This window comes from Mus caroli, chromosome 6 (genome assembly GCF_900094665.2).
Source record: "Mus caroli chromosome 6, CAROLI_EIJ_v1.1, whole genome shotgun sequence".
Lineage (NCBI taxonomy): Eukaryota > Metazoa > Chordata > Mammalia > Rodentia > Muridae > Mus > Mus caroli.
Genome location: NC_034575.1, coordinates 48920410 through 48934641, shown reverse-complemented (window position 1 = coordinate 48934641; position 14232 = coordinate 48920410). Strand labels below are relative to the sequence as shown.

The 14232-nt window shown below is 45.3% G+C and overlaps 1 protein-coding gene across 2 annotated transcripts in view; it reads right to left on the bottom strand.

Annotated features, from left to right (window-relative positions):
- The window catches only part of Wipf3 (WAS/WASL interacting protein family member 3), a 77306-nt gene that overhangs the window by 39656 nt on the left and 23418 nt on the right, over positions 1–14232 (bottom strand). For both annotated transcript variants that reach the window (XM_029478622.1, XM_029478623.1), the window contains exon 2: positions 13430–13603. In XM_029478622.1, the coding sequence (XP_029334482.1) occupies positions 13430–13546 (117 nt within the window). In that variant the 5' untranslated portion in view covers positions 13547–13603. The remainder of the gene's footprint in view (positions 1–13429; positions 13604–14232) is intronic.

Genomic DNA, 14232 nt, shown 5'->3' with positions numbered 1-14232 from the left:
GCTATAAAAAAATAAAGGCTACTGGGAATAAAATCTCATGCGTAGTGTGGTGCATTCTGGCAACTGGGAGGCAAAGACAAGGAATCTCTGAGAGTTTGGAATCAGCCTGATCTACATAGACAGCTCCAGATAAGACAGGGCTATATCGTGAGTGAAACCTTGTCTCAAATAAGCAAAACAAACAAACAAACAAACAAACAACAAAAACAAACAACAAAACAAAACAAAAAAACCCACAACCAAACAACAACACAACCCTTGTCCCCGCCCCAAAACCAACGAAACCGAAAAAAGCCAAGTATGAAAGGGAGTTAGGAAAGCTTTGCGGAAGTAGGTTTGTGTTTGTTTGTTTGTTTGCTTGGTGTTTTTCTTTCTTGCTTCTAAAAAAAGGTTTCTTAATTCTGTTTTATGTGCATCAGTGTTTTGCTGGTATGTTTATACGAGGTCGGAAGAGTGCATGGGATCCCCCGGAACTGGAATTAAGGATGGTTGTGAGCCACTATGTGGGTGTTGGGAACCAAACCTAATCAAGTATGATCAAGTACATGCACTTGCCCAGAGATCATCTAAAATGGCTGCTAAGACAACCAAAGTTTCCAGGAATTGATCAGACTCTCTGTATAAGTATAAAGTATGATAACCCATGATAGTAAAAAAAAAATGCATAAACTTAATAAAGGAGACAGGAGAAACAGTCATAGCCTCCTCAGAATATACCAATGAGGAGATAAGCCCTGGGTTTATTGGGTAGAAAGGCGAGTAAGTCTTTGAAGGACATAGTTATCTATCTATCTATCTATCTATCTATCTATCTATCTATCTATCTATCTATCTATCTACAAACATACATATCAAAGAAACATAAAAAAGACCTAGGACTGCCAGATAAAATAAGACACTTAAGTTTGAATTAAGCTCAATGATTATTTTATGTGTTAAGTATGACCATATTTGCTCCATTCTTGATCTAAAGCAATTACTTATTAGTTGAATTTTTTATTGTTTTTTTTTCAGATAGTGTCTCCCTGTGTAGCTTTGGCAGGCAGGGAACTCCCATGAGATCCTCCTGCCTCTGCTTTCTGGGCCTAAAATCACGCCTCATTGTTTTACTGTTGCTTTGTATTTTATTTGAATTTAACTGTGTGCTTTCTATTCTTATTTTCTAACTCTGGCAGCATAAACGAAGCAATAAAAGGAGCATAGGTGGAGTGAGAAGCGGGGGTCATGGAGGGGGAGTACAAAAATCAAAATAAAAGGAATAAGATAATTTATTAAAAAGCAGGTCCCCATCTGATGACATCTGTGATCCACACATACTGTTTCTGTCCCAGTTCTACACTAGGACTCAGCCTGGGTTGCAGGTTGATCAGCCTATGGGCTCCGGTCACATCCAAGACTCAGCATTTCGGAAGACGTCTTCGGGAACTGGGAGCTGTGGAAGAGGAAGTTAGCAGCTACTGCACCGCAGGTGAGCAGGGCAAACTGCTCTGCACTTGCTCAGAGATCATCTATAATGGATGCTAAGACAGCCAAGGTTGCCAGGAATTGATTGGCCTCTCCGTATAAGCTTTCAGAAATAGCAGGTATCTGTTCATCGATTCTGAAATACATTACTGCTGAAGCACCTTCAACATCTGTGTCATCAGAGTCAGAGGCCGAAGCTCTTGGAGGCAACCTCTCTTTGGAGACAGAAAATGCTGAAAGCGGGAGTTTGTTCATATTTAGTGACCTTGGCCTTCCAAACAGTTACAGACTGGGAGGGTTTTGTTGTAAGAATCACCACAATGCCCTCTGTACTTTGTCTGAGGAGAAAACACCAACCAGATGCCCTTGGACCAGGACAGAGAATAGCAAGCGAAAGTTTATCAAAGCACACTGCTTATCTGGTGACGTTCTGTTCCAGGTTCCCGTGACTGGGAAACAGCCAGGGAGATGACGATGGTGAGCCTACTGCTATTTGGACAATTCACTCGAAAGTCACTCGAAGACTAATGTACCCAGGAGCTACTATTTAGCTTCAACAACAGCTGTCAGTTCACCATCAACCTCATTCCCATTTCAATTAGCTATTCACCTCCAAATTTCTATCTATCTATCTATCTATCTATCTATCTATCTATCTATCTATCTATCAATGTATCTATCTATCTCAAGGTTATTAAGTAAAATAAACGAGAACTAATTATAATACTAACTCTCATTTTCTTTTATAATAATTGATACAAAGAACATATTCTACCTGTATTCCAATTTCCCTGTCAGTAGAATGTGAGCACATTTTCAGCTCAGAGAAGACCAGGTCACAGCATTTGAGCTCAGCTTCCTGGAGCTGCTACAGAACCCAAAGGAGTTGTTGTTGTTGTTGTTGTTGTTGTAGAGAGGGCTTACAGCCAGGCCACCTAGAATTCCCACACTAGTATGGCTGGAAATTCATACAGAGAGACAGGGGGCATCCCTTCCACTAGACTGTTGGTCTGCCACTTCAGCTGTCCAACCACAAGCCAAAACCCTCTTCAACGGTTCAAATTATGTAAACTGTGCTCCGATTTCCCTGGGTGAGACATCCCCTGATGAGCTACCACAGCAGAGACAAGCCCCAACAAAGGTCATGTGGCTCTAATCTGCTGTTCCAGGTGCTTCCTGCTGTAGCATGGACTCAGGCCCACTCAACTTAGTATGACCAAAAGGGAAGGCTCCTCGCCGGTTCCACAGAACTCATGAACAGGGCAACCTGGCAGAGTGAATCAGGAACCACAGGCAACTTCAAGGAACACTCTTTGTTCCCCAGTTTTGGATTACTTTCGGAGACCCCAAATTGGTGACTCTCATTTTGGAGTTCCAACCTTGCTGTTAACTCCTGCCTTCCGTCTGTCCTGACGCCTGTCCAGACTCCTGTTGTCCATCTGTCCTGACAACTTTGCACTAACATGGACCTCTGACAGGCTTCCTTTCTGAGACAGTAGTTGCGGCTATTCATAAGAAGGCACTTGGCAAGCCACAGCTGTCCTCTGAATGGATCCTCACTGCAAGCCTGGCAGCCATTCATTCATTCCACCCGTGTTTACAAGTTGTACTATGTGTGTGGCAATCCATGACAAACTGTGGGAAAACAGAATAAAACAAAACAAAACAGACCACTTCCTCCCTTCTTGAAGCTTCCACATAGGGGCAATGAACCTCAGGAAATGGCCATTATTATTCCAATAAAATACATGGGGAAACAGAGGCTCAGACTTGTTATGTAATTCACCTATCACACTACACACACACAGGTTAGAACCGGCTCCCATGATTCAGTTTTCAATCTGCCTAACTCTGAAATTCTCTTTTTTCCTCTTTTTTACACAGCAAGCTGTCATTGCAGGATCCCCACTGAAGCACACAGCTTCCCACAATGCCTTCTGAGCAGAGGGCTAAAGGACACACACACATTTTCCCACCTTTGTGCTCTAACACTTCACGTGGTGCAGGTGGAGTCCTGCAGGCAGCATCCTGAAACACAGTCAACTCCTCCGCAGTGAACGGATCTTATTAGCACGGTAATCCATTGCTACCATTTACAGAACAGGTGCACCGAGTGCTTTCTGTCAGCTTTAAAATATCTCAGTGGAGAGCAAAGATGCAGGGTCTGTTCTCTGAGAAAACAATAGCAAATGAGAACGGGGAAGGTGGTGCTGAAGGATTAGTTGGGGCTTTTACATAATTCTCCACGTGTTAATTGTTGCTGTCCCTAAGTTTGTTGTTTCTGTTACAATCGCAGTCGCTTTACATAATGTTCTTATGAGTCTGGAGGTATTGGCAGTGTTCTCAAACACTGTAGCAGAGAACCTGCTCTTGGCTCTAGAGTAAAGGCAGGTGGAAGATGCGAGGCACTGGCTAGCCAGCTCACAGCAGCCTTGCCTGCACCCTCAGTGCCAACTCAGAAAATAAAGCTAGGAGCTAGGTGTCTACCGGGTGTCTGGCCTTGGCCTTGGCATAGCTGTCTGGCTCTGAGTCACTCACTATTACTGCATGATCACTGGCCTACAGACCCACTCCCATACCTCAGCCCATTCTGTTCAGGAGGGTGCTCCAAGGACAGGAGGAGCAAGCTTGGGAAGAAGAAAGTGACTCTTAGAGGGGCAAGAGGGTCCTTTGAAAGTGACACTTTAAGGATCCCAAAGATAGGAAATGATGAAGAGGCAACATATTACTCAAACTTCTGACCTGGGTCTAGGAAGGGAGCTATGCTCTCTGCTGTACTACCATTGCTCCTTTGATCTGGGAATAGGAAACCAGCTCTATACTCCCCATTCCTGTCTGAGCAGGGATCTGGATTCAGGAATCTACACCCTTCTGAGGCAGAGACCTAGCAGCTCTGTTAGCATGAACTTAATTCCCCACAGGAAGGCCTAGTCATGGGTAGGGACTGAGCTTATCTGGCACTTGCTGTCCCCACCTTGTGCCCATCATTGCTGGCAGCAAAGCCTGGTGTGTGTGAGAGCATCCCCAGGTGGCTCTCCCCTAAAGACAGAGCTCAGCTCCCCTGCCTTGGCTCCACCTCCTCCTCCTTGGGATTCTCTGCTGCTACATGTGTTTCTGTTCCCTGGCTCAATTGCTACTTTGTTTTCTATTTAAAGGAAGAAACTAACAGAGCAGTGGAAAAAAACAATCGAACCACAAAGAAAAGAATGGGAAAGATGAGAGCAACTCTGGAAGCAGTGTGGGATACAGAGAGGAGTCTTGGATGCTATGTCTAAGGCTTGGAGAATGTGATCTATCCGTTTTCTAGCTTGCAGATTGCAATGGGCAACAGGAGTGGCTGAGAATTCCATCGCCTCCTGATCACTAGCAAAACGGCAGCTGGCTTCACACCAGAGTTGAGGGCTGGTGCCATTCTGCCAGAGTTCAACCCTATCAGATTTGTACCTGTGCACCCCTGGATAAGTTCTTACCCGCTCTGTGCCTGTTAAAATGAAGAAGAATATCACCTGGAACTGAAGAGGTGGCTTAGTGGTTAAGAGCACTTGTTGCTTTTGAAGAGGATCTGGGTTCGATTCCCAGCACCCACTTAGTGGCTAACAATAGTCTGTAACCTGAGTTCCAGGGAGTCCAATACCCTCTTCTGGCCTCCTATGCTGCTGCACACACATGGTGCATGCACATACACACAGGCAAAACACTCATACTCATAAAAAATTAAATCTTTAGAACAGAATACTATCGCCTGCTATGATGGAGGTATCATGAAGAACAACCCAATGACTACGTAGCAGAGTGGAGCACCACTCACAGCTTGTTGGCGGTGGTCCCAGAACTGGTGACTGAGTGTGCAAGGAGGAGTGTACTAGCACACACCCCACAGCTAAAGAGGAATCCACCTCCAGCACTAAGTGGGTGTGTGACACTGGCTCTGTCAGCACCTCTCTCTCTCTCTGTGCCCCAGCTTCCTTGCCTGGCCCGATCAGAGCTGTCCCTACTGAATCTAACTGTAACTGCAAGCCGTCCACGTTGGGTGCTTGGCACAGTTCCCAGGCCTGGCAGCTGTTCAGGAGGTGCCTGCCACTACTGTCCCACACCATCATCTTTAAACAGTCTCACTCAGCCCACTGGCAAGACATTGATCATCCTTTTCTTTTTTAAAGGCACATGTCTTGGAATTAGGACCATAAGAATGAGGCTGGAGGTGCAGATCAATCTTGGTGTAGTGCCAAGTGCGCTACAGGTCCATCTGTAATACTGCAAGGAAATAAGAAACACCTCGTGTGGTTATGTGAGGGGGGAGGGATCATTCAAAATTAGGTAGAAACTATCGGGGCCTGTTCCCTGCTTGAAACTCCAGCATTGACAGGTGACACTGGTGGCTGTCCTCATGCTTCCTCATCTGTGTGCTCATGAGCCAGCATGATTTCATTTATATAACCAGGGTGCACTCTGCCCAGGCGTTACCTTGTGCTCTGCCTTTTATTAAAGACTGTGGGAGTCCCCAGTACGGCTTGCTGCTGAGTCTTTGCAGAGCTGGGACCCTGTCTCTGGCTTTCACACTTGGTCAGGTTGGGTGTCTATCACATGAACTTGGAAAGATTTTGTTTTTTGTTTTTGTTTTTGTTTTTTTTTTCTTTTATGACAGCAGTTGGGACAAGAGATATGAGGCCGGCCGCAAAGGCTAGGGTGTCTGCCAGGTGTCCCTTCTAGTCACCTGGCTCAGATGAAGACAGACCTGGGAGGGAGAAATGGCTGGCTTGTGGTTCTCTAGGAATGGCTAGTGATGGTGGGATTTCAGGTTTCACAAGGCCAAAGTCAACAGTCTGGGGTGTGAATAATGTGTTGGCAAGGAGACTCTGGCTTCAGTAACTGGCTAGATCAAGGCGTTGAATCTTGGCATAGTGAAATTTTCCTTTCATTTCTCTTAGATATTTCACAGGGGTGATTCCTGCTCAGGACAGGCCCATGTGATGAGGGCCCTTCCGGCTTGTGGTGACTCCTGGGCATCATCTGTGCACAGCTGTGTACCGTACAGGCTTTTCCTTTCTGTGCCTGCCACCCACCCACCTCACAGCTTCGACAGAACACATTTGAATGTCATCCTGAATGGTCCCTTGCAATTGTGAGTGGCAGGTCCTGACACACCTCTCTGGCGCAGACAGGAAATCTGATGAAAAAAAAAAAAAGCCCCAAAAAACAAAACCAACCAGTTTGGTTTTCACAGACCTGTTGTTACTGCTCTCTATGCAAAGCCACAAAGAAGGGAATCGAGTTTTTAAAATCACTAGCAGACAAAGGTGTCATTTTGTAGATTGGTAAGCAAGAAGAAATGCTAGCTTAGTACAATCAGCATAGAATGGTGCACTGCAAAAGCCCCTTTCAGGATCACTGGGACCCGGGGACACTCCAGTCCCCAGCAGCAGCAGCCATCAAAGCACTAGCTTGTTAAGAGAACACACACGAGTGACAGTATTTGAGAACCTGTAAGCCTTTCATTATCGCTGTGCACTAGTGAACATGCAAATTAGCCTTTCCAGAACATATATAAATGTCCTTTCACCCAGGTCTCCCCACCCGCACTGTTTCCAAAATAACATCAAACCTAAGACTCCAGAGCATCTCATGGGGCTTCAGAGAACACTGCATTTTCTCCACTGCTTTTCTTATCAAGAAGCCTTTGCAGGCCAGAGACGACGGGAAACTCGGCCCACGTAAGTCGCAGCTGACAGGTCAGTGCTGACAAGGATGAGCACTTGGCTCATGAAACATGAATCCTCAGTCCACAGGAGAAAAAGAATGATAGCACTGAATTTCCAAAGGAAACGACTTGACAAACATTAAAGAGGGAACAGAAGAGCGAGGGCACACTATAATTTCCGTTCAGCGGGAGTTAATAAACAGTCTTCAGAACAGGTAGGCGAAGTGCCTGGCACCGTGGTATCTTCTGCATCCGTGCGTTGCCTCTCATTGTAAAGCAATGACAGCCAAGCCAGGTCCTCCTTGATATTTAAATCACAAGGCACGCCCAGCTCTGGGACAACTGTTTCCCCCTTGAGGATGTTTTTTAGCTTGAATGGCAACAATAAAATGAATGTTCAGAAAACCCCTAGATCTATTTGATGAATGAACACTTAGGCTACAACCATGACTGTCACCAGCTGGTCAGTGATGCCTACATTTTACTCTGTAAGGGACCACGGCAGGCAGATGAAACCCATGTACCTTTCTGAAGTTTCCGCTCTCATTACCTCTAACACAGTTGGATACAAAGGTACAAGAGGATTTTGAAACAAAAGTTCATTACAGTTCCGCTGCTCAAACCCAAATCCATTGTGGATTTTAAAAAAAAACGCAGATATTTAAAAAGCACATCCTATAAACCAAGCAACCATAATAATTTAGTGCTAAGTGAGCCAACACATGCATGCCACGGCAGGGAGTTTATATGGCTTATGGATTTTAAGGAGAGGAAGGAAAAGGAGGAGAGCCAGAAAGATAGAGGGGGTGGTTTCAGGAAAAAAGGTGAGAGACACAAGGGAAGAGCTGCCTGGCTGAGCAGACGTTTATCCCAAAGCCCACTATCCCAAAGTCCTCCACTCTTCAGCCACATCAGAGATGCACACGTCTGGAGTTGGGGGTGGGGTGGGGGTGGCAGGTATTGGGGTGAAAGGAGAGAGGGAAAAGTCTTGGCAATCAATCAAGCTTTGGTTAGGCACCAGACACTTCTAGGCTCATCTGTGCCCTTCCTTATACAAGACTCCCCTTTTGAAAAAGAACCTTGTGGAATAAGATTATGGAGACTCTGAATTTGGCTGGGTGGTGGTGGCACGCCTTTAATCCCAGTACTGCGGAGGCAGACATACCTCTGTGAGTTCGAAGCAGGCTTGGTCTACAGAGCTAGTTCTAGGCTAGCCAAGGCTATATGGAGGAACCATGTCTCTAAAAACAAAAATATAAAAAACAAAAACACCACCACCAGCACAAAACCCCTCCTGAACTCTGGATACCGATTGACCTGGTTCCACTCAGGGTCACGCTCTACCCGGCCAGATCGTGGGTGGCCAGCCTGGGATGTGGCTAACTAGCAGAGTGCTTGCCAAGCATGCATAGGGTTACAGGTTACCACAACAAACAGATAAACACCAACAGACAAATTTATCCAGAGTGTACTGGAGCACCCCACCCACGCCACTATTTCCTCTTAGTAATGCTTTATCCACCACCCAACTTTATAGGTTCTCAGCTACAAATTCCCATTTTCCAGGCTGTATTTAGAGTTGAGTCTGGTCTCTCACTCCCCACCATGCCTAGGGTCCTGGATAATGTCTTGTTTATTGGACTTTAACAGGTGCTTAGAGCCCTGACCACTAGTTCTGAAAAACTCCTGTTTCTCAACCCTGATTACTCAGTAATTAATTTCCTGTCTCATTCATTCATTCATTCATTCATTCTCCTTCTTTCATTCCTGTCTTCTCTCCTTCCCTCTTCTCTACCTCCTTCCCTCTGTCCCCACTTCTTTCCTTTCCTTTCTTCATAAGGTGAATGTCTACTTCAAACCAGAAGAACATAAAAATAAATAAAATTAAAAGCGACACTAATAAAATAAAGCATAATTAGAAACAATGGCTGCTTTGAAGGAGGGCTTTAAAAATAAGTAGCAAAGCCTATAGGGTCAGTGGACTGGACGTGTACTTTGATTTTAGTAGAGAGTTCCTTCCAGACAGAAGGAACAGATATATAAAAGCCATGGTTGAGCATGCTCTGGGAGAGGGGGCTCAGGAGGAGTTGGAGAGAGAAGCAGGTCCCAAATTGTGAAAGCTGGGGTGAGCCCTGTTCAAAGGTCATGGGAAGTGCTTGAGAGAAAAAAAGCAGAGGAGAATGATAAAATGTAACTGTGCTGGGACCACTGGTGACTGGCAGTACACGGGAGGCTGAAGAAGGCCATCTGGCTGTGGGGCAGACACTGGTGACTTGTCCCTGGAAAGGTCTAGAAAGTATATATTCCAGGGATGTTGGCCAAGGGGACAAGAGCGATATAGCTTGTGTAGCAAAGATAGCCTGTAGAAAACAAGAAATGATTTCCACAAAATAGTTATCGCCCAAACTAAAAATGTAGCAACAAGAATTAGAACACAGGTCCCACAAGTGGGAAGGGAGTTCTTTTTGGTAGAATAACTTTTCTCTTGGTTGGGGTGGCAGCTCTATAGCAGAGACACAGCCACTGAGATAAGCAAGTGAATGAGTGTGCTTGTGCTCCAGTCAACTGTATTTATGGGCTAAAAGTGGGGCATCTTGTCATTTCATGTCTCACGAAATATTTTCCCTTCAATTCTTTACCCTAGCTATTGGCTGGCAGCACCTTGGTCACAGGCTGGGCTTGGGCCACAGGCTCCAGCTTGCCAAGCTCGGCAGCTCTGCCCATCGTCTCCACGTGTGGGTGAGCTTGCTTAGGCGGATCTGAGTGTGTTTTCTCGCTGTGCGACAGCAGATGGCTCAGGATGTAAGGTCATCCTAGCGAGAGGACACTAACATTGATCCATTTTAGAGGCACAGTTCCCTGCATAATTAAAAGTAACGTGCACATAAGAAAGGGTTCTGTGGGGCGCTGCTCAGGGGCAGAGCCACTGTTTGCAACGGGTAGGGCCACAAGTCAATCCCCAACCTGGAAGAAAGAAAAGTAACTGCTGTGTGATTCTTACACAACATACAAATTACTTATCATTGGGGTGTGTGTGTGTGTGTGTGTGTGTGTGTGTGTGTATCACAGAGCAACTTTGGGGAGTCAGTTCTCTCCTTCAACCTTTCTGTGGGTTCCAAGGATCACACTGAGGCGTGCCCAACAAGTTCATTTTCCCTTGGGGTCATCTTGTTGTCCCCTCTCAACTCTTCACTTGGTGCCTGGAGCGTTCCTAAGTAACCTTTCTGAGTCGATTGTACATTGGGAAGTATATGCAAATTGGAGTCCAATTTTTAATAATGATCTAGCATGCCGTTATGTATACTGGGAAATAGTTTAAGTTTTCACTCTCTTATAATTAGAATTTAGGTTCCTTCCTTCCTCCCTCCCTCCCTCCCTCCCTCCCCCTCTCTCTTTCTCTTTCTTGCTTTCTTTTTTTGTTACCATTATAAGTAATCCATTTATTTATATCACGTAGCTATGTTTCCTTATTTTTCAGAATAACAGGAACATTTATTAGTTTTACAGTTTCAGAATTTTTTTAAATTCAAAATAGATTTTCCTCCATATAATGTATTCTGATTCTCCAACTCTGTCCATATCCTTCCTATTTCTCCACCCACCCAAATCCACACCCTTCCTTTCTCTACCTTTCTCTCCTCTCTATCCCCCCTTCTCCCTCTTTCTTCTCTCTTCCTTTCTTGTCTCTCTCCCTTTCTTCTTTCTCTTCCCTTCTTCTCTCTCATTAAATACAAAGAGGCATCTAAATAATAATACAATTTTAAAACAGAATAAAAAAACAAGCAAACAAATAAAAGAAGAGTGCCCCCCCAAACCAAAAATCACGTAAAACATATGTGGATGCTGATACACATACATTTGCAACACAGAAAATCCATAAAAAAACAAATTCAGAAGCCATAATAGATAAACAAAAGGTCTGTAGGTTAAAAGAAATGCTCAGATACACAACTATGTGACAAACACATCCAGAAAAGCCAGAGCCTTTGCTGTGTTGATGTCCACTGCTGCACACGGGGCCTGTGAGTGTTTGTGGACCCTGTGAGACTCCATTGGAGAAAACTTAAGTTTCCTTTGGCTGCTATCAGTTGAGATGGCTTATGGGTTAGGAATGGGGGCTTATGTGTACTTCCACTCTCTGCACTGGGAGCCCTCTCTGCATGCTGCCACAGTCTCTGCATTCATATGTGTGTCAGCTCTGCTGTGTCTAGGGGGCTGTGTTTCCTTGGTGTGTTCCACCCCCACTGACTTTAATTAATTTTCTAAAGAAAGGCTGCCTGGAGTGAACCTCAAACTTAGACTCTATCTATTGATTTCTAAAGACTGATCACTATCACAAAACTGTCTCTCAGGAAATCACAACTGTGCTCCCACAAAGCGTCTTCAAGACCTGGCTCCAACCCTCTGGCCCATTTTGGAACCTCTCATGGTTAAACACACAGACGAGTCACGCTGTTTCACCACAAGTGGATCATTTCTTATCAGAAACCACGAGGCAAGGGGGGGTTTCTAACTTGGTAACTTTAGGTTTTGGAAGTTACATCAAATTTACGGAATGAGTATCCCTAATTGGAAAAAACCTGAAATCCAGAATGCTCCAGATCTGAAAAATCTTTCCACCCACCTCTCTTTTCCCATCATCCTTTGCGTGTTGATCAGTAAGAGCTCTGTGGACACCAATGACCATGAACTGTTTTTGCCTTTAAGATGCATGGTATTTTTCCAGATTGCAGAAACATTTTTAAAATATTAAAATTTGCATAGTTATTTTCTGCTCCAAGTGACCCGTTCCTCCATGAGCAGACAGCACAAAAATATTGATAATGAGAAAGGCGATGCAGAACGTTAACCAAAGAATTTCCTAGTGAAATAATTAAGTTTTATATTAGCCTATCAAATTTCCTGACGAATTACGCAACAGACTTCACAGTGTCATCGGCATGTTGGCAATACCCGAAACACAATAACCATAGTCGTAGTTCTTAACTAACGCTGTGGCATGATGCAGCTTTTAATTTATAGTGTAGCATTAAAAGTGTAGTTCTCATCACTATTATTTTCACTAGTCTAAAACATATTTCTGTGCATGTCTTTGTATACAGCTTTTTGGTTCCTTTAGGGTTAAAATCTTAACCACCCCTAAGAAGACAAACTATCTGACTACACAGTGATGCACACAGGGTTGTTTCCTGCCTACAGAGCTCTAGAAAGAACTGTTCACCATTGACGATGCTCTAGTTGTGTGCACCACCAGTAGTGTTTGCCCAGGCCATTCCTCAAGTCCCACTAACTGCTGTTGATGCTTCTATCTCTCTGGCTGTTACATTTCTTCAGTGTCAGCAAATCTAGGATCCACAAACAGTTTCCCGATTGTTTTCTTTATTTATCACCCTGTGGTGGCAATGACCTTGAACTTAAGCATGTGTAGTCAAGTTCAGCAATGAAACTTCAGTACTTATTTCTAGTCTGCCTATGTATCTTGCCTCTGTCAGGCAGGATCTGAGGACATTTTTTTAAATTGCCTCACTTGAGGGGTATTACTGGCATTGCATAGGTAGAGGCTGAGGATATTGTTAAATGTCCTAAAAAACATAAGCTCAGCAACTCCCTACCCCAGTTAGTTGTTTCCCATGTCACTGGTGCTGAGGTTGACTCTTTGTTCCAGAACAGAACAGCCACCCTCTGTGGCCCTCTTCTGGCACAAATCAAATGATTAAACTGAGACAATGTGGCCTGGATATGAGTAGTCTGGATTCATTGCTGCAGACACTGGAAGCTTCTATTGGTAAACCCCACTTCCCTGGGGCTTTCACCTAACATGTCACTTGCTGGACATAGAACTGGGGGCTGAGCCAGGGTACCCTCATCTTCTGATTGATACCCCATGTGAGACTTGACTTCTCAGTGTCTCACAGGCCCGAGAAACTTCAGCACGAGCCTCTCACTAGACCGTCCAGTGAGATGGAAAGTCACTCAGGGTGACTGGGAAAGCCTGTACCATGTGGTGGGCCACGACGGGGACAATTACGGAGACTGAAGTAAGGTGCAATGACATAGGCATAGGAATAGGGGAGAAGAATGTTTATTCCAGACTGGTTAGGAATCAGACCCCCAAAGCAGCCGGAGACAGCATCCCAAGGTGCACCTGTCACATAGGTGCCCATGGGAGCTCAGCAAACATCAAACTCCTTTTCAAGATCATTCAAAGGCCTGTTCATACAGGCCTGGACTCCACAGCCAAGCAGAGAGAAAACAAACAGGTCTTACCGGAGGCCCTGGTGGGGGTGGAGGGGGTGGAGCCCCTAGTGGTGGAGGGGGTGGAGCCCCTAGTGGTGGAGGGGGTGGAGGTGGAGGTGGTGGTGGTGGCGGTGGTGGCACCGGCATATGTCACAGTGTTGGTGTCTCTTGCTTATGAATGGTCCCAAGAGAGTAGTTTCTGGTCTGCAAAAGAGAAAAGGGATTGTTTTTTAACATGGATGTGGTCCGTACACAGCTTATGCTAGTCTTGTTGACATGTGCATTTGTCGACAGACAGCTCCTTTCTTTCCCTACTTCCTTAGCTCATCTGATTATTCAGTCTCTGAGCATTCACAGGGAGGTGAGCCGGCAGCAAGAGAAGTGGACAGATCCTAATTTGGTGATAAGACTGGTGGAATCTACTCTAGATTCTCCACAGAAAGGGAATATTTAAACACACACACACACTCTTCCGGCCTGACCAGCACCGGGGTAGCTAGAGCGCAGGATCGGCTGACTCCTGCTAGCTACCCACGACACCCGCCACAGGATTTTGAGACTTCTGGTGAGTGGAGCACAGCTTCTGCTCCAGTCCAATCGCGCGGGACCTGAGACTGCTTTGGTTGGGGAGGCAGATCCGGCCTGAGTAGGGCCACAAGCCTCTTCCGGTCAGAACAGCACCGGGGTAGCTAGAGCACAGGGTCGGCTGACACTCGCCAACTACCCATAACACCTGCCACAGGATCTTAAGACTTCTGGTGAGTGGAACACAGCTTCTGCTCCAATCCAATTTCGTGCAGGACCTGAGACTGCATTAGTTAGGGAAGCAGAAA